General features: G+C 53.6%; 2 protein-coding genes across 3 annotated transcripts in view; one reads left to right on the forward strand and one right to left on the reverse strand.

Annotated features, from left to right (window-relative positions):
• Nucleotides 1–9,685, reverse strand: part of CHDH (choline dehydrogenase) — a 30,273-nt gene extending 20,588 nt beyond the window's left edge. The window contains exon 1 of the mRNA XM_051978938.1: nt 9,524–9,685. The gene's annotated coding sequence lies outside the window, so the exon portion shown is untranslated. The remainder of the gene's footprint in view (nt 1–9,523) is intronic.
• Nucleotides 9,686–10,114: 429 nt separating this feature from the next.
• IL17RB (interleukin 17 receptor B) lies at nt 10,115–25,714 on the forward strand. Of its 2 annotated transcripts, XM_051978955.1 has the most exons (11): nt 10,122–10,252; nt 13,069–13,093; nt 14,455–14,592; nt 15,231–15,358; nt 16,002–16,128; nt 16,838–16,885; nt 19,192–19,340; nt 20,170–20,238; nt 22,532–22,625; nt 22,924–23,025; nt 24,880–25,714. In XM_051978955.1, exons 1-11 carry the CDS (start codon nt 10,172–10,174, stop codon nt 25,377–25,379), a joined length of 1,461 nt encoding a protein of 486 aa, XP_051834915.1. In that variant the 5' UTR covers nt 10,122–10,171; the 3' UTR covers nt 25,380–25,714. The 2 variants fall into 2 exon arrangements, with proteins under 2 accessions (XP_051834926.1, XP_051834915.1); XM_051978966.1 differs by lacking the exon at nt 13,069–13,093 and having other exon boundaries at nt 10,115–10,252.
• The last annotated feature ends 85 nt before the right edge of the window (nt 25,715–25,799 follow it).

Consider the following 25,799-nt stretch of genomic DNA (forward strand, 5'->3'; position numbering starts at 1 on the left):
TAGGAATGAGAAATTCCATTCAAAATAACTACAAAAGACCTTTGAGGAGTTAACCTACCAAGCTACACTAGGACTAAAATGCAACTACAAAATATTCTTTTGGAAATTAAAGAGAAAAAAATAATCATAAATTAGTCGTTGTTCATGATTGAATCAACCCAACATGATAAAAATGACTATACTACACAAGTTAGTTTGTGGATTTGGCACTATGCCATTCAAATTGCCAAGGGGTGACTTTATACAACTAGACAAAAAAAAAATTCACTTAAAACAACAAGAGGACTGTGATCCCAAAGGAAAATACGAAAAAGGCAAAAACTAAGGGGACATGGAATCAAATAGATTGCAAATGAGAAAACATGACAACTACCTCCTTGGCAGTAGTTAAAAAACAGAAAAGTAGGTCATTGGAACAGAACAGATAAGCAAGAACTGCAAACACAGGAGGCTGATATTTGAGCCCGAGAGCAGCAGGCAGATATGAGGCTGATCTGGTCCCTTCTCAGATTGGAGCAAGGAGTGGCCCATTCCTGACCTGGCCCAGTGGGCATGCTGAAGCCATCAGGGAGGCAATGATGCAGGGTCTCCTCCTCTTGCCAGACATGCTATCAGATTCTCATTGTCCATGACTCCAGGGTACCAGCCATCTCTACTGGCAACTCATCAAAATTCGTATTTCTTATCGGAACACACACACATCCCACCCAAATAATGTGAGGAAGGTCAGAACACTTCTTGGATCCTTTGGGGCAGAAATCTCAGTACTGAGAAAATCCCCCAAAGCAGGCAAAGGCAGAAAGGTCCCATATAACTCAACCCATTAAAAGCAGCACATTTTGAGATGGGAAACAAAGTGAGTGCCCATCACTGGGGAAAGGATGAATAAATAATGGAATGTTGATCGAACAAGATGATTCTTGTGTTTTAAATAATAGCAAATGTAAAACTTTCAGATTAAAAAAGGAGAAAACTGGTGGGCATTAATGCAGAGGGGAGTAAATAGAATTCAAAGAAAAATTTCAAACTTTCTTCCTCTGGGAGAGAGGTAGGATACCACAGGAATGGAGAGGTGCCTACACATGATGACAAACAGTCTCTGATGGCTTCTTCTGCTGAACTTTCTGTTACTAGGGAGGGTTTAGTGTGTGGGTGGGAGAGAATGTTATATGTAGAATCAAAGCAAACTCATTTATCAATCATCTGCTTGTTCTAAGAAATCGTTTATACATAACAAAAGCAACTATCAGATACCTATCAAACTTATGGATAGGTGAACAATTTATGAACAAACAGGAGATTTGTGAGGTACAGGATAAATACTTTCAATTACATTAGTTTAGATTTTAAAAGTTTTGTACAAACTAAACAAATGTAGTCAAGATTTTAAAAATCCAAAAAACTGTGGGGAAAGTTTTTATAGTTACTCAGATAAAGGTCTTAGTTGTCATATCTGTAAGAATATGAGTCATTGTCCAATTGATAAATGGTTGAACAATACATGAACAGGCAGTTTTCCAATGGAGAAACCAAAACAATTTATTGTCATATGAAAAATGGCCTAAATTGATTAGAGAAATACAAATTAAAGCAACTTTGAGACATAATTTTATACTTATCAGACTGTCTAAAGTAAAAGAAGGGGGGAGTGACAAATGTTGGAGGGAATGTGGAAAAATTGGGACCTTAATTCATTGTTGGTGGGCCTGTGAGCCGATAAAAGTTATTAACCTGCCCATAGCCTTTGACCCAGCAACACCATTATTAGGTTTGTTTCATAAGATAATTGGGGAAAATGGAAAAGAACCTACATGTTCTGAAATATATATATATATATATATATAGTAGCTCTTTGTGGTGGCAAAGAACTGGAAATCGCCAGAATGACAATTGATTGGGGAATGGCTAAACAAATTGTGGTACAATATATGCTTTGTGATAAATATTATTCGCCTATAAGAAATGATAGGTCAATAGTTTTATGAAAGGATGGAGAGATATCCATAAAATAATGAAAAGTAAAATGAGCAGAATCAAGAGAACATTGTATATAGTAATACCAGTATTACTTTTTGTTCTAAATATTGTTTTAAGAAAAACCTTGAATAACCAAGTCATTCTATTATACCCAAATTAACCTCAAAGATTCTATAAAGAAAAATGCTGTTTCAATCTAGAAAATATTGCCATTCTATAGGAAATTATGAGTCTGTTCATTTAGAAAAACATGAAGAGACTTGGATTTATGAAGATGCTATTCCCCTTCAGAGACATAGATAGGAGGAAGTGAACATAGTACAGTTTTATAAATATATAGACATGTTTATAGATATCTATGTTTATAAATATATAGCCACACTTACTTGTAGCCTTTTATAGAGTGGGTAGGGGAGAGAAGGGAAAAAATAAGGTTAAACAGCACAGAACAAAAGAAAACCAATAGAAAGCAAACCCAGCAAGGCAGCTTTGAAAATAAAGTGTAGTATTTATATATGTTTCCTTGAAATGGAAACTTGTTTTATATTGAATCCTCTCATGATCTGCTGTGACCATAGACATGTTTTTTTCCCTTTTCTTATTTAAGTGCAAAATAAGAAAATACAGAAAGAGAAGAAGAGGAGGGAGGAAGGGGGGAGGGAGAGAGAGAGAGAGAGAGGAAGGGAGAGAGAGAGAGAGAAATAGACTGTCTTCAAACAGCTTACATTGTACTTGTTCAGTCATTTTTCTGTCATTTCTGACAGAACCTTTTGGGTTTTTTTAAAACAAGATATTGGAGTGTTTGGCCATTTCCTTCTCTAGCTCATTTTACAGATGAGGAAACTGAGGTAAATAGGATGAAGTGGCTAGCCCGGGTCACACTGCCAGTAAGTGTCTGTGGCCCGATTTGAAGTCAGGTCTTCCTGGCTGGTCGGGCATTTCTATCCACTGTGCCCCCGAGCTGCTGCCGGATATTGTATGTGAGGAGGGAAATAAACACAGGCTTTTTTTTTTTTTTTTTCCTATCCATGGTTAAGGATGCTGGATTTCAGATCAGTAGAAGCTTGAGTTTAAACCCTACCTCCATCCTGTCCTATCTTTGTGATCATGGAGAAGCCATTCAACACTCTGGACCTCGGTGTCCTTTTGGGCATGGAATCCACACACTCTCTCTCTGGGTGACATCTCCAGCCCAGATCACAAGGCCTCGTTATTGTTTGTCCAGATCCCCTTGAATCACACAAGGGGCTCAAGATCTTTTCACTGGTTTCAAGACCAATGAAACAAGCCAACTATCTTAACTCTTCTTCCTTGTCATGACACAGGGCTGTTTTCATTTGTGTCCAGTTCCTGTCCCTCAGATCAAGCATTCTCTGGGATGTTTCCTCCCAGGATCCCACACCTGGAGGGGATCCAGACATCCACTGAGTCCAGCCACCTCCTTACACGGGAGAGAAACAAGGTTTGCTTTCTCCTCCAGAGAGGTGATAATAATAGAGTATTTTTGTTATTTCTCTAAAACAAAAAGTCAACAATTCATTCAACAAACACTGGAAGCATTCCTATTAAAATTGTTACAAGGCAAGAGGCTCTGAGTTCATCTTTTTGATAAGTAATATCATGGACAAGTTTATCCACTACCATTAGACTAGAAAAAGGTACCAGAGAGGTGAACTCTGGGTAAAGAGGCCAAAATAGCATTATGAGCCATAGATGCTATGAAAATGGATCTAGAAATCCCAACTGCCTCAACCAAAACTTAGCGAACGCAATGAATAAGTTGAACAAAGCTTTGGGACCCAAAATTAACTCCCCCAATTATTTGGATTTTCAAAGCTTTTGGGGGGAGATCTGTGACAAGAGTCAATCCAAGTTACAAAGTTACCCTTGACCCAATTCCATGTCTGGGAAGCTACCCCAGGAGCCACTCAAAAGAAGAAAAAAAAAAAGGTGATCTGTTTCAAGATTTTTATAGCAGGATTATTTATAACTGCAGAAACCCTGGAAGGGACCCAAGCCCAATTACATGGCATAATTGTAGTATGTTAAAAGAATGGAATACTACAAGGCAATTAAGAGCAACCCAAAATTACCCGGAATACAAAGAAATTGGAGGTTTTTATGAAATTTTGCAGGAAAAGAAAAACAAAAGCAGGACAGAAGACTTGGCCATTAAGCCAAGGAAGAAAGATGAAAAGTTACCAAGATCAAAGAAATCTGAGGGACCGAGTAGTAAGCAGGAGAAATGACCTTTAGGCTGGAATTCATTTCTCTAAATTTAAAGCAATTGCTCTACCCGTGTGCGCACACACTCAATCTTTCTGCAGTTCCAGCTCACCACTTTACTCACTCAGTTGCTCAGAAAGCTCCCCTTTGCCTCTAAGATAAAAATCAAGGCCTTCCACTCTGACTTCATGCTCCTTTTCCTGCCTCCTCCCTCATCATTCTCGGAGGCAGGAAGATCCAGTTCAAGTCCTATCTTGGCCCCATCCTGCTCTGGGACCTTGATCTCTGAATGTTCTGGGCAACGTTCCAAGTTGCCCCACCTGCACGAGGAAGCCAGCACACTGTCACCCAGGCCCTCATCCCCTCTACCTGGGAGGCTCTTCTTACCTATGGGGCTCTTAACCACCTTATTGCTTTCAAGGTTCAGCCCAAGAGTGCCCGGTCTCTCTGTCTCTTCTCTTTCCCTTCCTATCTCTCTCCTTCTCCCTTCTCTCTTCTCCTCCTCTTCCTCTCCTTTTCTTCTTCCCCTCTATTCCCTCCCCACTCTTTTTCTTCCCCCTTTCTTCTCCATCTCCTCTCTCTCTGTTTCTCCTCTCTGTCCCGGTCTCTTCCCAGGAGACTTTACAATACCAGCTAAGAGTCACTCCAAACTCTGTGGAAGTGGGGCTGAATAGCCCAGCTCACAAAGGAGACAATGGCGGCTTTGTTCCTCCGCGGATCTCCCGCGGGCCAGACCGGGCAAGGTTTGCCCCAGCCCTTTGTGTCCTTCGCCAGGGCCGACGTGGCCACGGCAGGACCCACTGGCAGCTCCCGAAGCGACTGCGACGAGCAGCTGGGGACATGGGGTGGGGGACAGCCCCGGGCCCGAGGCCCCGGGAGGGCGGCAGGGGTGGGAGACGCATCAACCTCTTACACACTTGAGGGAATGGGTTCAGAGATGAAGCGACTTGCTTCTCCCCCAGAGGAATGTCAAGAGGATCGTATTTACTAGTAAGAAGGGAGCTCAGAGCCCACCCAGTCCAACCACCTCATTTTAGAGAGGAGTAAACTGAGGCCCAGGACAGTGAAGGGTCCAGTCGAGGTCACACACACAGGTGCTGTGTGGGCGGCCACAATTCTAACTCAGGTCTGTCACCTCTGAATCCAGGGGGTTCCCCCTGACCCTATGCTTTTTCTCTAAAGAGGGCCCCCTCCCAATGGTTGTGGGCTCAATGAACAGCTGATCCGGGGTCTGTCTTTCCCAGATGTGTCCTTGCAGCTCGGGACACCGAGTCCCTGCAGAAGACAAGGATTCCACTGAATGGCGTCCCCTCCCTCACGTCCGGGCCCTCTTTGAGAACGAAGGACAAACGACAACACTAAGGCAGGAGTCTGTGGCCCGGCAAATGTTTGTAGAAGGAACAAAATGGAAAATTCCTCCTGGGAGGGCGGCCCGAGTCCAGGTGGAGGCCCAGAGTCTCCAGGGCAGATTTCCTCTCTCCTCCAGAGTCCGGTTTCCTTTTGCCGCCTCTGACCCAAAGCAGCGTCTGCTGGCTAGAAATGTAACCCCTGGAGTGCCCTTGGCCCTGGGGGCTGGTTGGGTCCCTGCACGTATTGACCTGGGGGCCTCTGCAAGAAAACCTTCCCTTCTACAAAGCACAGGAAGAAAAGAGGAAGGACAGTTAGTGTTCAGAATGCTGGACAGAGGTGAGAAGACTCGGCAAGTCATTCCCCTCTGTGGGCCTCCGTTTCCCCATCTATAAAATGAGAGTTGGACGCTAAAGACCCTTTCAGCTTTGACCCCACTGCTCCCGTGTGACCTTGTCTCTCTGGGAGCCTCGGTTTACCCTTCTGTCACTCCAGCTGTGGCCTCGAGCAGCTCCCTTCATTTTCAGGACCCTATTCCCTCATCTACAAAAGGAGAGGGATGGACACAGCTGACCTTCAAGGTGCCTTCCGGCCTGAGCTCCGAGTCTCTGAACACAGCCAGGAGGGCAGGCCCCAGGTGTCCCTGCGGGATGGAGCCCGGAGGATGGTCCCTTGCCTGGGGCTTCTGAGCAGCTGGATACACATAGACACACCCGGCTGGGGGGAATGTGTGTGTGTGGGAAGCCTATGGGGGAGTCTGTGAGGAGGATTAATTCAGGGCAGAACTCCTTTGATAGCCCTCTCCTCCTCAACAGCCTTTCCCTCCTTAATCCTACCCTTTCTCCCCAACCTGCCCCAAGCACCTTGAGGAGTGAGACTCTCGTTTCTCTCTGGTCTTTCCATACTTAGTCCTTAGCCCAGTGCCAGACATGGAGCCGGTGCTGAAGGATTGTGGGCTGATCTATCCCCCCTCCACAATAAAAGCTGTTTGAGGACAAGGAATCCCTACTTTTGTTGCCATGTATACAATAGGGGGTTAAAAATGCTTGTTGACTGAACCTTCTGAAGTTCTGCCTGGTAAGGGGTATCCGAGTTTCTTCGGGATGTGGAAAGGCCCAATCCTCCTCACCAACAGTCTCTATTCAGAAGAATACCGACGTGTCTATTTGTCCTTGAACTTAACCCAAGCTCCCAATGTGATTGATGGATATTTCCCTCCTGGGAACTTGATAAAATACAAACTCCTGCTTCCTAAGTGAGTTGGACGAGCAGCTTTGGGTCCAGTTGCCAAGGCTGACAGATACCAAGGTCAGAAAACCCTGGAAATCCTGGGAGGGGAAGTGGGGCCATCCTTGAGAGGGGCTGGAGGTCGGGAGCCAGGGAGGACTCTGGTGGAAGGAGCCTTCCAGACTTTCCAAAGGGATGAGACTGGCCAAGCTCCTGCTTTGGCCAAGTTTATATGCTCTGATCTTAGGTGTTCATCGGGTCCCATCTTCAGGCTCCCTCATCCTTTCCACAGAGCAGGCAAAGAGAATACTGTTTCTGACCTTCCAGGCTTCTCTTCCCCATAAGTCCCATCAAACTCCTCTCTTCACAAACTCCAGTCCAGAATACTCTGTGGCCTCCATTCTCCTCCCAGCCTCTTTGGTCCCCGGGTGCTTGTTTCCACTCCCCATGCTGGCCTGGAACAAAGTCCGGTCCCAGAGTTTCAGAGCCTACAGGGACCTCAGCAGCCTCCTGACACACGAAGGAATCCCCGCGGTGCCTCTGGGGAGGCAGGCAGCCCGTGGCCCTTTGGAACAGCTCCCATCCTTCTGAAGTCTGGGGTTGTTCCTAGTTCCGTCCTCCCGGCCGAGCCGGAGCCTATAAACCTTGTCTACCGACCGCTCCCCGAGGATGACGACTCATGGCCTATTCATACCCTTCAGCCTTTCTCCCGTGACAAGGCTCCCTCACTGCCCTGCTCTAACTGGGCCCGGGACTACTTAGCCAGGCCCGGGCTTCTGAGAATTCTCCTCCAACTGTCACATCTCGTGCTGACTCAGCTAGCAACCCAGCAAGACCCCAGCTTTTCCAAGACAACTTGTGATCTTGATTAAGCCGATTTTTAAAACCTGGGTTCGAGACCGGATCCTTTGTGAATTTTGGGCCAGTGCTTTATACCCCGTCGAGTCCCGGGGCATCCTAAGGCGTCCGATGATTGGATCCCTCCCAGCTGGGGGCCATCTCCAAATGGGATGAGTTTGCCATTTGTGCCTTTCCAAGGGCCAGGGCTGAGCCCTGAGCCCCTCAAGGGCGATCCCCTGCCAAGGTGACTCTGCCATTTACAATTACTTGTCGGGTCCAGACATTCAACCATCCCAAGTCCACACAACTGCCTTCTTGCCTAGACGGAAGCCTCCCTTTTTTTGTCTTTGTTTTGTTTCCTTCCAGGATATTATGAGATACTTGATCAAACCTGGATAATGAAAACTCTCCCCTGACCCATGAGAAAAGAAAGCAAGGTCCTTGATCAAACACTGTTGTCTCCATGTCCAATCACTGGCCTTTAGAGCCCATTTCTGGGTTCTTTGGCCTGGAACTGGCAGCTTCTGCTCTTGATTTTTTTTTTTTCTTTCTTTTTTTTGGGGGGGAAATGATGAGATTTTCCCCAGATCTGTTGTGTTATTCCCATTTTCCATGATCTTTCACACGTCACACTCTCCCCCAAACTTTCCCATCCTTTAAGCATCAGGGGCCACCTTCTCCGGGAAATCCTCCCTGATGCTTCCAGATCTTTGCTCAGAATTCTCCCAGCAGTTGGCAGGACTGCTGAGGGAATGACTTGGGTGCCAACTCCTGATCCTTCTTGGGTTTCAGTTACTTCACGAAGTTAAAAAGTGACTCCCTGTCCTGCCCCCGCCACTGGGCTGCTGGGAGGATCGCTATGAACTTGGTTTCCCCTGGCTTTGAGGCTCTCTTGGCGTGGGGGTGGGGGGGAATAGACCCAAGCAGAGGTGTCCTTTGGGCCGAGCGCTGAAAGTCCATCTCTCCGGACCTCAGTTTCCTCATTTGCACAGTGAGGGGGATGATTCCCTCCAGCCCTAAGAAGAGCCTCGGCCCTGGATCTGGCTTCCCAAGAGTGCTCGCTTAGGCTGGGACCCTCACCACAACAGTCCCGCCCGTTTCAGGGCCCCCAGACTGCGGCTGAGGCAGGAGCGATCCACGAGGCTTCCTAGTTCCGCCGGCCCGGGCCCCCAGCCCCCTCCCCCTGATCCGCTAGAAGCCCGGGACGCCGCCGACTTAAAGGAATCCCGAGCATTTCGGTAAATCGAGTTGGCGAGTACGGGGGAGGGGCGTGGGAAGGACCGCTCCGCCGGCCTCGGGCCACGCACACCTGCGGGGCCCGGGGCTCTAAATGGGCACTTTCCTGCGGAGAAAGCGCCCGCCCGCCGGAGCTGGCCTGGGGCCCAGGGCGGTTAGAGACGCTCCCGACCCTGCCCGGAACCAGCATTTATTAAGCGCCTGCTCCATGCCAGGTACTGGGCTGAGAGCCTCCGTGAGGAGGGCGAGGGACCCGGAAGGCGGCAGGAGCCACCAGGCTGGCATCGGACTCCCCTCCTCTTCCCTCCTTCCTTCCTGTGTGGCCCTGGCACGGATCACCCCGGGGCAAGGGGCCCAGGCTGGCGAGCCCGACACTTGGGGAGGCGCTGGTCCCCCTTCCTGCCAGGACTCCCTTCCTCTTTCATTCTCCTTCCCCCCGCCCCCGCCAGGGAACCCCTGGCCCAGAACCCCATTCCCTGCCAGGCCCCACCTCTTCCTCTCCTCCCCTCCCCCTCTCCCGGTGGCAGGGAACCCCTTCCCCCAAGTCCCCCTCCTCTTGGTCCCGGTCTCCCCCAGCCCCGCTTTCTCTGCCAGCTCCCTCCCCCCCCCCCCCGCCCCCCGCCGCACCTCGCTGCCAGCCCCCTCTGCCCTTCTCCGCCCCCGCCCTCACCGCGCTCTCCGCCGGCCGCGCTCCTGGCTCCCAGCGGGACCCTCCAGCCGACTGTCCCGGAGGCCGAGCGCGGAGGGGCGGGCAGGGGGCGGGCCCGGCCCGGCTAAACTTTAACGGCTGCGCCCGCGCGGGCTGGCCCCCACCCCCACTCGGGGGCCTGCCAGGCGCCGCCTCTCCCCCGCCTCCCGGACCAGGCAGGACAAAGGGCGGCCCGCGGGCGGCCGAACGCGCCGTCCCATCACGCCTCGGCGGCCCCCGCCTCGAGCCGCCGGCCCGAATCCTGACCCTGGCTGCTAGTCGGGACCCCAGCGGGGCCCGGACCCGGGGCTGCCGGGGCCCTCGGGGCATCGAGATCGCCCAAGCCCCCCAGTCACTGCACAGAACGGGACACTGGAGGCCCCGGCGGGCGTGCGCACCTGAGTGCGGGGTGGGGGTCCGCGCCCCTCACACCTGCGCCGAGCAGGGGGCGTTGGGCGGGGCTCCGGAGCTCCTGCCCCGCCCCGCCCCGTCCGGCCCAACCCCGTGGCTCGGGCCGTGGGGGGGCGGGGCTCGGGGCGGGGCCGGGCACCTGGAGCAGCCCGAGGCTGGGAGGCCGGGCTGCTAGTCCGCCCCGGCTGGCGCGGCCCATGGTCCCATCCATCCTCGGAGATGCTGCCGGGGCTGCCCGCCCTCGTGGGCTCGGTGGTGCTGTGGCTGAGCAGCGCAGCCCCCCGGGGCCTGTCGGAGCAGGTAAGCCCCGCCCCCTCCCTGCGCCCGGCGGCCTCCGCCGAGCCCCTGGGTTCCCACTTCCCGAGCTCTTGCCTCGCTCCCGGCGCTGGCGTCCGCTTCCGAGCTCGGATGCTGCCCCTTCTGCACTCAGGAGCGCGCCCGAGTTCTCCCGTCCCCCGAGTGCGGAGGCCCCTGACCGCGGCACACAGGCGGCAGAAAGAGGCAGGGCTCGCCCCCTCTCCCCACCCCCGCCCCTCCCCCGTGTCCCCGGAGCCCCTGGGCTCCTGGGAGGGAGGAGCTGCCCCGAGGGAGAGATCCTAAGTTCTTGGCATTGGGAAGGAGCCTTGGAGAGTCACTGTCCCGGGGGAGAGCGGCGGGGTAAAAAAGCGGTCAGCAGCGTTTCCTAAGTCCCCCAGCGCGCCGGGCACAGAGCAGACACAGAGGTCCGTCCGGGTCCTCCGCCTGCACCTGCGGTCCGAGGACGCCGGGGTATCCAGCGCCCGCACCCGAACTCTTGGCCCGGGGCTGAGGGATGGTGATGCTCCCCCCCAGCCTTGCGGGTGCCGGACGGAGACGCCGGGGAACGGCCGGAAGGCCAGCGTGCCCCTTTAAGGGAAGGGTGGTTTGCGGTCCCTCGGGGTGACGGGACAAGTACTAGAGAACAGATAAGCAGAGGCCAACAAACGTCCCTTACTTGCCCACTCTGTGCCAGGGCAACCACTTCAGAGGGTCTCAAACCCATTTTATAGGTGAGGAAGCCCAAGGTCACACCAATAGTGACTGGCAGAGCTTAGATTCGAATCCGGGTCTCCTGACTCTGAATTCGGGGCTCTGACCAGCCGAACCCCTAATTCTGGGGCTACATGGCTGATGTTAACTGGGAAGGCTTTGGGTCAGAAAGTTTAGTTTAGAAAACATGTTGGGAAGGGGGAAAAATTCAAGATTCCCCCCCCAAAAAAAAGCCTTTTTTCAAATGCAAACGCTCTTGCTGGGTGCAAAGGGAGGGCCAGGTGAAGCTCGGGGTTGGCTGGCTTGGTATTCACCCAGAAATCTGAGGGTTAGGGAAGGGCCATCGAGGTACGGCCGGTTACAGCAAGGCCGGAGATGGGCTCCTGGGAGGAGGGCAGCTTCACTGAGGGGTATTGGGTTATAAGCAAGTTGGGGTGAGAAACTGGGGCTCCACCTGGCCGCTCAGGGGCCCCCAAAGAGCAGTTTGGCCCCATGTCTCACCGTGGCTTGGAAACGAGGAGCTGTGGCTGGAATGAAGCTGACTGACTGTGGAAGCACTAAGTGGGGCAGCGGAGGCCAGAAAATGGGGGATCAGGGCAGGCCCCCCCCAAGCCACAGCCTCTTAGCTTCAAAAAGCTCTTTTCTCCCCCAAGCCCCAAAATATTAGCAGCTGCGTCACAGGATGTAGCATGTCAAGGCTGCAGAGCACCTCGGTCCGCCCATAACTGTTCTGACTCCCTGAGGCAGGTCGTGGCACCCCACTCGGAGCCAGAACAAGGCAGACCTACTTCCTGTGGGCAAGTCCCCTTGTGACCCAGGGAGGGGCTTCCTTCACTGCCCTCTTGGACCCTCCCCTCCAAGATGATAAGTGGTAAAGCAGCAGTTATCCTGCATCTGTAGAGGGAGTTTCTTTGCAAGAAGTCCTTATATATATACCCTGTCTCTCCCCAAATGTCCCCTGAGCCCCCCACTCCATCCCTCCCCCAGCCCTATCTGAAAACTCACAGCCGATCACTGCCCTTGACTTTATTTATTTTTTTTTATTTTTTTTTAAATTTTTTATTTAATAATTACATTATATTGACACTCATTTCTGTTCCGATTTTTTTTCCCCCTCCCTCCCTCCACCCCCTCCCCTAGATGGCAAGCAGTCCTTTATATGTTGGATATGTTGCAGTATATCCTAGATACAATATATGTTTGCAGAACCGAACAGTTCTCTTGTTGCGTAGGGAGAATTGGATTCAGAAGGTATAAATAATCCGGGAAGAAAAACAAAAATGCAGATAGTTCACATTCGTTTCCCAGTGTTCTTTCTTTGGGTGTAGCTGCTTTTGTCCGTCATTTATCAATTGAAACTCAGGTCTCTTTGTCAAAGACATCCACTTCCATCAAAATATGTCCTCATACAATATCGTTGTCGAAGTGTATAATGATCTCCTGGTTCTGCTCATTTCACTTAGCATCAGTTCATGTAGGTCTCTCCAAGCCTCTCTGTATTCATCCTGCTGGTCATTTCTTACAGAACAATAATATTCCATAACATTCATATACCACAATTTACCCAGCCATTCTCCAATTGATGGGCATCCATTCATTTTCCAGTTTCTAGCCACTACAAACAGGGCTGCTACAAACATTTTACTGCCCTTGACTTTAATCGGTCCCAACATCAAGTGATACCCAGGTGATTTTGCTACATTTGTCAAGGGGAAAATTGAACTTTATAGTGTTAAAAAAAAAAAAAAAAGTTCCCAGGTACCCTTTGAGTGCCTACAAGTCAGGCTGTGATCAGAAACATGTGTTCTGGTGGAGAAAGTTCTGGCCGCTGTAAAAGGAAGAGGGGCCTCCGAGCTCAGGGAGCTGTGTGATCCTTATCCCCCCCGTGCCTCAACTTCCCCATCTGTAAAATGAAGGAGCAAGACTCAGTAACCTCCGAGGCCATTCCCGGGACTTGTCTCCCAGTCAGTGGAAGCCATTCTTTCATTCACCAGAATTCTAGAAGCGGCTGCCATGTGCCAAGGACGGGCTACGGCGCTGGGCGAGCGCGGGGACCATTGGGATTTCTCATTTCTGGTGACTGATACCTTTCCCTTCTTTTCTTGCAGTCTATAAAATGCTTCCCTGAGAATGGTAAGTAAGTAACTAAATCCAGTGGAAATCCTGGCCGTGGCAAGTTGCGAGAAAGCCCAGAACGTAGCCGTTGATTTGGGAGTCGGTCAGGAGGAGGGGGTCCCACCTGGGGTGACTGTTCCCAAATCCCTCAATCAGAAGTTTAAGAGCGATCCTCCAAACAACCTGCCCCATGTGGAAGCCAACAAAGCCCGGTTAACAGCTTGAAGTCCAAGCTCTGGTTTCATTTGCCTACAGGAAAATCGTGCCTTGAAAAGGAGAAGCATCTGCAGGGACTCTCATTTGCATCCGGTCCCTTTGGGTTCTTTTTATTTGAGATTTTATCATGCTCTTTGCATTCTTATCTTGGCTGGCTGGAAGCTGTGCGTCAATGCTGCACTCTGCTGCGTGGAGCTCCCAGTATCTGTCCCTGTTTACACCGTTCCCAGGCCACCATTTATTCACTAGAACTGGGTAGACGCTTTTCCGTATTTACGAAGGCTGAATTAGGATTTTCCAAAGGACCCTGTGGTTTTTTGTTCATTGTTAATTCATTTCAGTTGAATTTGAAAAACTTTTGAATTATTCATTACTAATGTTTGTAGAGGACTTTATGCTCATAGTGTCTCATTTAATTCTCACTATCAGCTGGGGAGGGAGGAGCTGTATTATCCCAGTTTTACAGATGAGGAAACTGAGGCAGGCAGCAGTGAGGGGGTCATCGGGTAATAAGGGTCTGAGCGCAGGTCTTCCAACGCTGAGTCCCCCAGCTACCCCATGAACATAGATCAGTGTGGACAGAATAAATTCAAAGTCACTCCAAGGCGGTTAGGGAGGGAACCGAGGACATTTGTAGGATGCGGCTGTGCCGCTCGCAGTTGGGTGATCCGGGTGTCCTTAGGCTGAGCCCTGGACAGGTGGAGAGCTGGGTTCTACATAATGGGACATCATGAACATGGCCGTCCTGGGGTTTAGAGCTGAAGGGCCTTCAGTGGTTATGGAGAACAGCTTCTTCCTCCTCGCGGTGAGGAAACTACGTCCTAAGTGGTTGCTTGGCCGAGGTCACATAGGAAGCAGAAAGTTTTTGGTTGATATCTCTATCTCCAGCACTTCCACCCCAATCCCCGCTCTGTAAAATAACTACAGATTAGGAATTTGACATGGAGTCCAACTGCCTTATTTCACAGCTGAGGAAACTGAGTCAGAGCGAGGGAATGTGATTGACAGGTGTCACCCAGCTAGGTAGAACTCGCTCCAGACTCCAAGGCCGTGCTCTATCCACTGAGCCGCCGGGCCCCTCGGTGATACTTGCACTCCCTGTAGCATCTCATCAGGCTTTACGGGGCCGAACAAACACCAGCTCTTCCTGTTGTTATTCCAAGGTCCGTCCAGAGAGTGGCTGGTCAGAAACAAGCTGACTCCAGGGGGGCTGCGGACCCTCCGTGTGGATTCTGTTGCCAGCCCCAAGACCAATCCGGATGCGGTCCTTCTGAACATAAGCTGGGTCCTCAAACAAGACGGTGAATGGGGGAACGTAGGGATGGTGGAAGCGAGGCGGCAGTGAGTGTCTGGGTGGCGTGGAAGTCTCCCAGCTGTTGGGGCCCCGGTGATGAGCCAAAGCAAACAAGAAATAAAAAATAAATATTTACATTTATTGTTCAAATAAAAATACCTCTGGCAACTGGAAAATTTGTGCAGTTCTAAAAGAGGATGCGGACAAACGGCCACGGGATTTCTCAGGACCCATGGCCGCTGGTTTTGAACCAATCGGCACCGAGCCTGTCTTTTGTAGTACAGATTCCTGGAGGATCCCATCTTATGGATCCAAGATGGTTCTACCCAGTGCCTGGAGCACAGCCTGCCGCCCTCCGAGAGGCTCACTCTAAACTCTTACCCCGTCCGCTGGGATGGGAGCGTGTCTTTGCACAGGGCTGTCCCCTTGGAGACGACCTTCCTGCCATTCGAGTATTTATCGTCTAAGTTCTGAGTCCTATAGTTTGATTCTCTTAGAGTATAAACTCCTTGAGAGAGTTGAGCTTTCCTTTGTATTCTTGGGGCTCAGCGCAGTGTTCGGCAGAGTAAGCGCTTTGTCAGTGTTGGTTGGTTATCGACGGGTCGATTTTTCCTTGATCATCTCCTCTTACCCCTTTGCTTCCAGGCAGCATCCAGATGCTGAAGGCCACCAAGATTTGTGTGCACGGAAAAGGCCAATTCTTAACCCACAGCTGTGTGAGATGCAATTACACGGAAGTATTTCAGAGTCAGACCTCACCCGATGGAGGCAGAGTGAGAAAACCCCCGAGAGTGTGTTTTAGCACTGAGTGGAGTAGGTCAGATAACTTGGTCACTTCCAGGGGTAACTGCTGGAATCCACAGGCAGCCTCCACATAGGGAGGGCCCGGCTGTGATCTGGGATCTCTCTCATTCCTCCCGCTTGCCGCTCCACCTTTAGGTAGAACGTGGAAAGTTCATCAGCTGCTATTTCCTCATTGTGGCACCCGTTCCTTTTACAAGCACATAGACTCACAAGGCTTCGAGCTTAGCCGGGTTTTATTTACCCAGCAAAAGATGCAGAAATCACTTTGAATCCCCCAAGAGTCCCTTCCAATTCACCCTGTTTAGGGTTCTGGAGCTTTCATAGTTCATTCTAGAAGTGACACGAAATCCTACATAGGCGATCATTAACACATAAGCTTCTCCATGTTGTTTCTCCAGCTTTTCTCTTGCCTTTCCTCTTTGGCTCTGACAGCTCCTGGCACTTCAGCCATTTATTTTGTTCTGTGTCTAACCAGGACAGTTAGAAACTGGTCATGTGACATGACTTTTGGTCACAGATCAAAAATTGAAAATCAAGGTCCCCCCCAAATTGTTAAATTTATATATTTCACAGGACTAAAGATGGTCAGTGATGAATTGTTTTGTCTTTTAGTGGGAGTTCCATTACCTTGGATTTCCTATCAAGCCAGAAACCGCTTATTTCATCAGCGCCAACAATATCCCACCTGCAAATATGAATGAAGATACTGCCACCATATCTGTGAACTACACCTCACCAGGTAAGGGCCTTTTTGGAGCCTTCCCTCTGGACCTTGCTTCTGGAGAGCTTTCATTGTACTTGCAATGCTCAAACCCAGGATTTGATGCCCTCTTGATTCCTCATTAGCTCTTCATCCTGTTCCCAGGAGGAACTCCTGTTCTCAAGTGCCTAAGAGTCTTTTAGGGAAAACATCTGACAGTCACAGAGATGCAGCCTGGGACCTAGGGCTAGAGACTCTGGGCTCAAGTGAACCGGGTTGGATGCTGGGGTCGATCCCAGAGTCCCCCATTCTCCCTCCCTGCCCTGATGGACACACGAGCCAGGGGTGCTGGAGGAGGAACCGGGCGGGTGTTCCTCATGGGCCCGTGTTCCAGGTAGGATCCAGTCTAGGACGGTCTCACAGTTTGGATGACAGCCTTGACTAGCCCTGGAACCACAAAAACAACTCCCTGGGAAATAAAGGATAGCCGGGCTCCCCTCCTTCTTTCAAGCTTCTGATTTGCATGGCCCCAGGGCCATCCCTCAGCACAGGCCCCTGGGTCTCCTTCCTTGATTTGGTATTAAAATTTAACTGCTGCATTTAAATTTGATGGCCAGGCTTTGGGCTGTATCATTACTGAGCATCATCCATCATGGAGGGTGGGGTGAGGAGGGAGGGAGGGAGGGGAAAGAGGAGAAATGAGTCTTTGGCTAAAATGTAAAAACATTTTTTTATTTCACCTTCCTAGACTGCCTGGACCCAGTGATGAAGTATACAAAAAAGTGTCAGGACTATGGTGAGTGTGGGGCTTCTGCACATTGAGACCCGAGTTCAAATCTGACCTGAGACCTTATTACCGTGTGTGTGGGTCAGAAACCATTAATAAAACAACTGGAGAGATCTCTAGAAGCAAAGCAAAGTTTATTATACGTCTCGAGAACGGGCGTCCCACCCGTGGAGCAGACAATCGAAGGGAGGAAGCACCGTAGGGGGCAGGGTCCATGCTTTTAATCCCTAACACAAATTCCCTCCCACCACTGACCCCCATCCTTATTGGCTGAGGATCTTACATTCTAAATGTGGGAACTATTCAAGAAATTGAACTTGACAATAAGTACATAGGTGCCCATATTTGGGTGAAATAGGGAGGATAACAAGAAGGGGGCTTAAGGATGCCCTTAGGGGGATAACAGGGAGGAGACACTTTAAGTATGCCCTTGACTTAATGCTTAAAGTCCTTCAGGCCCACTCAAACTTTGAAATAGATGAAGCCTTACTCGATTTTCACAACTGTCTTGAAAGATCTCATTTTATCTCGTTCACGTGGGATCCTGCGCCAGCCCATTAATCTGCCTCAGTTTCCCCATCTGCCAAATGAAGGATGTGGCCAGTGTCTCCTTCTAGCCTCGGGCGCTTACTAGCCCCAGTTTCCCAGATGTAGAATGGGGAGGGGATTTATAAAGTGCACAGCCAAGCTTAAAGCACCGTATGAGTGCTAGCCATGCTCCCCTGTCCATAATGTAGCCTCATGGAGTGCTGGGAGCCAGGTTCTGGTCCTAGGAGTGAGATGTCCGCTCCGATTCTGGCCCTCGGCCGGATCCTCGGTTCTGGGCCTGCACCGGACGCCCGAGCAGCCAGAATGACGCAGTCAGGTTCCGGGAAGTGACCCACGGGCCTGGTTTGCAAATCCATAAATAAAGCCACCGGGGAGGCTTCCAGAGCAGAGCCCCTGCCAGGGAGGTTGAGGTTTGAGGTGTTCCCTCATCCCCACGGCCTCCTGGGCAAGCCTGACGAGGTCAGGTTGGCAGCGGGGGCTCTGGCCATGATGTCACCCGGAATGCCCCCTGCCACCTCTTCCTCGATGGGTACTGTGGAAGTCATGGAGTCAGGGTTCATAGTGCAGTGGGAGGAGCTCTGGGTTCAGTTGCAGGACCGGACTCTGAATGCCGACTCTTCCGCCTACTCCCTGTTCCGCACAGGGCCAGCACCAGGGCCCTCAGGTTCTTCCCCTGTAGAATGAGGCCCTTAAACTGGACAGTCCGAGGGACCTTCCAGGTCTTTTTGTGAGCTGCTGTAGGGAAGAAGGGCCTTTGGTACCGGTGGTCACAGAACCCCCAAATGCAAAGTATCCTGGAGAGGCTCCGGTCCAACCCGTGTCTTTGACTAAAGTAAAACATTTGCTCAGTTGCACAGCAGAACGATGGACCAGATGGGCCCGAGCCGAGGTCTCTTTCAGTGAGCTCGCCTCCTTCCGGGCAGTTAGACCTTCTCTTGGGAAGCAGCAGGGGCTCAGATGGGTCTGGGGGTTCAGAGGAGTCTGGGGGCTTGGATGGGTCTGGGAGCTCGGAGGAGTCTGGGGGTTCAGAGGAGTCTGGGGGCTCGGATGGGTCTGGGAGCTCGGAGGAGTCTGGGGGTTCAGAGGAGTCTGGGGGCTCGGATGGGTCTGGGAGTTCGGAGGAGTCTGGGGGCTTGGATGGATCTGGGGGCTCGGAGGGGTCTGGGAGCTCAGAGGGGTCTGGGAGCTCGGAGGAGTCTAGGGGCTTGGATGGATCTGGGGGCTCGGAGGAGTCTGGGAGTTCAGAGGAGTCTGGGAGCTCGGAAGAGTCTGGGGGCTCAGATGGGTTTGGGGGCTCGGAGGAATCTGGGAGCTCGGAGGAGTCTGGGAGTTCAGAGGAGTCTGGGAGCTCGGAAGAGTCTGGGGGCTCAGATGGGTTTGGGGGCTCGGAGGAGTCTGGGAGTTCAGAGGAGTCAGGGGGCTCAGATGGGTCTGAGGGTTCAGAGGAGTCTGGGGGCTTGGATGGATCTGGGGGCTCGGAGGGGTCTGGGAGCTCGGATGGGTCTGGGAGCTTGGAAGAGTCTAGGGGCTTGGATGGATCTGGGGGCTCAGAGGGGTCTGGGAGCTCGGAGGAGTCTGGGGGCTCGGATGGGTCTGAGGGTTCAGAGGAATCTGAGGGCTCGGATGGGTCTGGGGGTTCGGAGGAGTCTGGGAGCTCGGAGGAGTCTGGGGGCTCAGAGGAGTCGGGGGCTCAGATGGGTCTGGGGGTTCACCCCCACGAGGGCAGAGATGCCTCCTGAGTCCTCCTCTCCTGCTCCAACCCTCAGGGAGCCTGTGGAGACCGAACATCACCGCGTGTCAGAAGGAGAAGAGCGTGGAGGTGAATTTCAGCACCAGCAGCCTCGGGCACCATTACGAAGTCCTGATTATCAGCCACAACATCCTCGACATCCTTGGGAACAGCGACATCTTGGAGGTACCCTCTCGCTCCTCCCCGGGGGCTCGGCCCTTTTCCCTTTGCAGCATCTCCTCCAGAGAGAACGCGACCGGGTCCGAGGCCGGGGGTCTTAGGTTTTGTTTCCTTGAAGGCTTCCCCCGCCCCACAAGTCATAGTCATTTCCTGGGACTTTATCTGTCAGCGTAGGAAACTCTGGTCCCATAATCCTCCCAGCAGGGAGACAAGGAGGTCTCGTCCCTTCTCTAGGACTAAGAGTAGCCATGGCAGATGAGATGCTCCCTCCCTTTCATTAGTCTCCTGGGGCTGCCTTCTTCACTGGAGTGTTGTGTCCTCTGTGTTTCTCTGAGTTCTTCTCCTTGTTGGTTCTGGAGGCTCGGGAGTATCTCGGGTTGTTCGGTCAGACCCGGTGTCCGGGTACCTAACGTTGCTCCTGTGTTTTAGCTGCCCCCGAAAGCCTGAGGCCCACTTTGCTTGGATGAGACACGAAGTTTCTTGTGGGAATTCTGTCCATAAGGGCTGGAGGTTCTCTGCCTCCGGGCCCCCATTGCCGGGGTCTATAGGGGCTGGAGGTTCTCTATCTCTGGGCCCCCATTGCCGGGGTCCATGAGGGCTGGAGGTTCTCTATCTCCGGGCCCCCATTACCGGGCTCTATGAGGGCTGGAGGTTCTCCGCCTCCGGGCCCCCATTGCCGGGATCTGCCTCAGGAAGGCTCCTTGTGCCGGCAGTGGGCCGGGCACCCGGCCCGGGGGCTGGGACAGACAGGTGGGGTGGGGGATAAGCAGCTGAGGCTTTCTCCCTCCTTGCAGCCCCTCCACTCCCATGTAATCCTGGTCATTTTCTCCATTAGCTGAACCAGAGCCGGGCAACTGTGACCATCCCAGTGACGGCAGAGGAAGGGAAAGGGGCCCTAGTGCAGGTAACTAACCCTTCACTAAGTGGTTTCCCACTCTCCCCCGGACCTTGGCTTCCAGCAAATTCCTCTGCAGACCCCTGAGTTCCAGCTTGAGGCACCTTTGTCAAGCTGCTCAGCCACCGTCCCCTCGCAGGGGTGGGGGAGGCTCTCTAGCATGAGCTGCTGGCAGAGGCGGGGGGCAAAGTTTGTGACTATTGCCAGCTCAGAGTGTGACGTGCTGGGGTCCAGCTCCGGGTTCTGACACACCCGCCCATTCCCTGGGGTTCCCCAGAATGGGAAACGATCTGAAATTTAACAGTGACCAGCAGCTGGACAATCCCAAAGTGTCCGGCTACTCAGTTCTCTATCTTAGGGCAGATTCCTTGGCTGTATTATCAGGAGATAATAATAAGCCTGACTTTTGTGAAGACAAGTTTACCCTTGATTGCTCATAGAGAAGGTAATCTGGGAGTAAGCCCCCACTCTCCCAGGGCAGCTGGGGAGAGGAGCCAATAGACTCTGACACCCGGCTCCTTGAGGAGATCCTCCGCCTAAGCACTAGCAGCTTTTAAAAGAAAAAAATCATTATATACCACATTAATGTTGTTCTAGATGCATATCTATGGACATGTAAATGCACATGTATCTATGTAACGTAAGCAATTGGGCCTGTGCATATAGATACATGTCTCTGTATATGAGGAATAAATATGTATGTACTACATACATACACATCCATATAAGTGGGTGTATACATATGTATTCCATTCATAGTCCTCCATGCCTAATCGTAGTCTGCTGGGGAGGTGGGAAGGATGAAAGGGGAAAAATGCAGTAAAAAGTACAATAGCAGAGAACAAAAGAATAACATAGAGGGAAGCAAAAAAAGAGAGTCATGAATATCATCTCTTCTATTATTCTGCTTTCTTAAAAAGGAAATTTATTGTTACATGTTTTGAATCCTTGATGTTCTGCTGGGCACATGACAATTTTGTTTTTTCCTTTTCCTTTTCTTTTCCTTTTTTAAAAAAAATTTTTATTTGGTTTCAAATAAATACATATAAAAATAGATAAAGCGTCTTGAGCACCATGGTGACCAAAGCCATTTTGATTTTTAGCATCCTTCCGGACAGGATTCCCCAGCCCTAGAGGGACAGACTCAAAAATAAGTTTGGGAAAGGAGACATTTGGCCCATTCTGCCTGCTCACCTGGTCTGTGGCTGAACTTACTCGGACTCTCCCTCGTTCAAATGGGAGCTCCGTGAGGGCGGGGACTCTGACTTTCCCTTCCCCAAGTTCTTTCCTGGCTCTGGGCCCCCAGGCTCCTGAGAGTAACCCTGAGCAGAGGGAAGCAGGCAGGGGAGGGGCTACAGGGCCGTCCCTCCCTCCCTCCTCCATGTGCCATCCTGGAGGTTGGCAGGGTCAGAGGGGCTCCTCTCTCTGGGCTCTGAGGGGTCACTTCTGCTTCTGAGTCACTGCCGGGCAAGGGGCAGACGGGAACGCGCGGGGAGGACGCCATTGTCACTGCGCAGATGAGGAAAGCGAGGCCCAGAGAACAGTTTCTCGTGGAGATAAAGGGTCCTCTGGCGACAGGAAGCTGGGGAGTCTTGGGCTGCTCAAGTCTCTCCTGAGTTTCAGGCTGGTTTTCATGAATCTCAGGAGGCGGGAGATGGGCGGGTGAGACGTGGCCCGAGCAGTTCTCCAGAATCCGTGAAACAGCTCAAAAAAGGCCTGGACCAGGAGCGGGGGGAGACCTCTATTTACTAACAGGAACTAATTTATTTAAAAAAAGTCAAAAATTAGACTTGGGCGTAGGTGGTAGACCAGTAGGCCGGAACGCTCTAGCCCTGGTATTCTTGGGAAGTGGGGAGTTTTCTTCACTTCGTTCATTTTTCCTGCGTTGTTCCGAGGCACAAGAGCCAGGGCGCTGCTGTGCCCGGGGGACTAAGCTCCCGTCGCTCTCGGGCGCCCAGCCTCCGGTACCAAGTTGGGCCCTGGCAGCGTTTCTGGCCGAAGCGGGCTGCATTTTCCGGAGAGCTGGGGACTCGGGCGTCAGAGCTGGGGCCCTCGGAGCTCCCCGTGGGGAACTCCCCATTTTCAGAGGAGCCCGGGGCCTTTCCTTTGGAGGATGTTTATTTACTAAAGAGCCGGGACGCACGTTCTCGGGGTCTGCCCTTCCTTGTAGAAGAGCCTCTCCGGTTCCTCCCAGTGGGAGCTTTCTGACCCTGGAGGGGCCTGGGTCACAGCCCCGCAGGCCAGAGTCGGGGTGAGGGGAGGGTGGGCCACAGACATTAACACTCGTCTTATTTTTTGTCAGATAATCCCTTATTTCTCTACGTGCAACAACGACTGCATCCGGCGCAGAGGAACCATCTTCAGCTGCCTGGAAAGCGTCACTTTGGTCGGCCTGAGTAAGCAGCTAAATCTCCCCTTCCCAGCAGCCTCTGTTGAACTCCCAGGCCTGGCTTTCCCTGCTAGAGGAGCGTCTTTTATAAAACGGGGGCTCGCCGAGCTCTGCTGCCCTCCTGGCCCCGACAGTTCAGGTCCCCAAGTCGGTCCCCAAGGGTCTCACTGGGGAGAGACGGGTCCTGGCAGGGAGGGGGGAGGGCAGATGGGCTCCCCTCGGCCCCCTGGTCTGTCCCGTGGGTGCAGCTGGGGAGGGGGAAGGGCCTGTTCACACTTGGCTGAGGTTCGGCCTTCCCTGGTCAGAAAAAAGCCAACCGTGGAAGCGCCTGCTGTACTTGCTGCTCCCGGCTCTGAGCGTGGCCCTGTGGGCGCTAGCGGCGGGACTCTACCTTCTGTGGAGACACGGTAAGGGCCCCGGCTGCAGGTGTGACTGGGAGGGGGGCAGCGGGGGGCGGGGCGGGTTCTTCAGCCTCTGTCTGTGTCCCTCTGTATGAGGTGGCTCGGGCATCCAGGTGGCTGCTGGGGGGGGGTGGGGGTGGGGGTGGGGGTGGGGGTGGGGTTCTTCAGAAGGGTCAGGAATCAGTGGGCTCTTGCTCCGCCCCCTTATCCCAGAGAGGAAAGAAAAGGTGCCGCGGGCGGGGCGGCGGCAGCCTCCTGGTCCCTCCAGCTGACCACGTGTCAGGGCGGGCCTGCGGCTCCTTGGCTGACTCGCTGGCCCAGGCACAAGCACCGGCTCTCGTTACTAGGCCCAGTGATGAACCCCCCCCCCCCCTCCCATGCTGCCGGAGGCGCCCCCCCCATCCTCCCCCACTTCCCCCCCTCCCCCCCCTCCCCCCGTCCGACTGTTACTGTGCAGCCCGCGCTCTTCGGGTCACTGCTACACTGCCCACCCACGGAGGGTCTGGGAAGCGGGGGAGGGGGCAATGGCGCGTGCCCTGATGCTGCCGCACGGTCCCGGCCCTCAGAGCCGTGGGGCTGCCGGGGCCAGCGCAGGGATCGCTCCCGCGCCCTTTTCCCGCGGCCGGGAGTCCGCAGGGGCGGCATCTGCCCCGTGCGCTCGGATTCCGCGGAGGGCTCATGCGCACGTGGGTCACTGGGCATCTCCTTCCCTCGCCGGCTCCAAGGGCAGGAAAGGCCGCGTCAGGAAGGCCTCTGGGGGAGCGCTGCCAAGGGCCGCCCCAGCGAGCACAAGCAGGCGCCGAGCACAGTCTCTGACCCGACCACGGCCGCCGGCCGGGCGGGGACCCGAGGTGCCCTTCTCCAGAACCCGGCACTGCCCGGGGCGGAGGCCCACGACTGCTCCCGAGGAGGGAAGGTTGGGAGGGGGCAGGTCACGAAGGCCTGGGTGGGGGGGGGGGGCGGCTTCGTCAGGGGCCCCAGGAGGACGGCGCCCGGCCGCGCTCCTTTCCCGTGGGGCGCAGGAGGTAGAGCCCGTCGAGGACGCCGCAGCTGCTGCCGGGCCCCTCCGGTGGGGGAAGGTGGAGAGAGGCCGCCCCCTCCTGGCCCTTGCCGGGATGACCCGATCCCGGAGCTTTCAGCTGCTCCGCAGGCCCCGCCCCGATGCCGGCCTGCCCTCCTCTGACCCGGGCTTGGAGCCAATCAGAATCGGCGCCCGGCTCCGAACCCGCCCCTTCCCCGTGTGTCACTCTTCGCTTCGGACGCTGAAAAAGGGAATGGGCGCTCAGCTCGAGTTTAGCTCCTCCATAAATGGAGGCAGTCAGGCGCTGCTTCAGTGTGCCCGGGAGAAGTTGTAGCTGCAGGAACCGGCGTTTTCTCGGCCCGGCCCCCACCTAGATGCTGTCTCCGGGACCCCGGCGGCACTTTTTAGGCACCGTCATTGTTCTTGTTGCACATGCGGGACGGACCGGAACCAGCCTGGAAGCCGCGGCTCCGGGCTCCTGGTCACTGAGACACCAGGTCCTGTTCTGGGCCCCGAAGCTGGTCAGGACAGTTGTCTGCAGGGGGGTGGGGGGGGTGCTTCGCGCACCCCCACCCCCCAAGTCAGTCTGTTGTGAGCCAGGAGCTGCTCAGAGCGTTGTCTTGGGTGCAGGCGAGTGGAGGGGCCGTTGTGCCCACCGCTCAGCCAGGCTTTAGGGCTTGCGTTTTCGGCATCGATTTGTGGAGAACAAAGGCGAGCCCCTGAGGTGAGGGGGGCCCCGGCAGAAGGGCTGGGCCATGACCCCACAAGGCCCTGCCTGACGGCCGGAAGGAGGCGCCCTTCGTCTCTCAGCTCCCGCCTTCTCTGGCTTCTGTTCACAGGAAAGGCCCAGAAGGCTCCTCCCCACGTGCCCCCGCTCCTCCCGCCCATCAGGGTGCTCCTCGTGTACCATCCCCAGGCCTGCTTCCGGCACACCGTCTGCGCCTTCGCCCAGTACCTGCAGGGCCACTGCAGAAGCGACGTCATCCTCGACCAGTGGCAGAAGGGGAGGGTGGCAGAAATGGGCCTGGTTCTGTGGCTCACGGCCCAGAAGAAGGAGGCGGACAGAGTCGTGTTCCTCTTCTCCAGCCCGGCAGAGGCCTGTGACGGCTCCTGTGACCCGAGCGCCGGCGGGCACCGCGAGAGCGCCCAAGACCTCTTTGCCCTCGCCTTCAACCTCTTCTGCAGCGACCTGAAGAGCCGGGCTTCCCTGGCCAAGTACCTGGTGGTCTCGCTGGGGAAGGCCGTCCTGTCGGAGGACCTCGGCGCCCTCGGCGTGTGCCCCAGGTACCAGCTCATGAAGGAGGCCGGCCCCTTCTGCAGAGACCTGCTCAGCCTCTAGCCCTGGGCCCCCGCAGAGAGGGCTCGCCCGTCTCACTGTCCCCGTGAAGTGCAAGGAGACGCGGACAAGGGGAAACCCTGCAAGAGCTTCCGGCGAGGCCCCGAGCACTAAGAGCCCTTGGAGAAGGGGAAGGGGCTGTCAGCTTGTGGGGGCTGCGAGCCAGGGGGAGGGCGAGAGAGGCCCACAGAGCAGGGAGGACCCTGGATCCGGCTCCCGGCCGCAAAAACGCTCACTAATAAGCACATGATCTCTGCTGACCAAACTCCCAACTCAGAAGCCAGTTACTATTTCTGCTTTTCACAAATGTACATAAAGAGTGACGGATTACTGATGTACTATTTCTTGAACACCTGCTCTGTGCCAAATACTGTATCGTGTGTGTGTGTGTGTGTGTGTGTGTGTGTGTAGGATTATTATGGC

Source organism: Antechinus flavipes, chromosome 1 (genome assembly GCF_016432865.1).
Source record: "Antechinus flavipes isolate AdamAnt ecotype Samford, QLD, Australia chromosome 1, AdamAnt_v2, whole genome shotgun sequence".
NCBI lineage: Eukaryota > Metazoa > Chordata > Mammalia > Dasyuromorphia > Dasyuridae > Antechinus > Antechinus flavipes.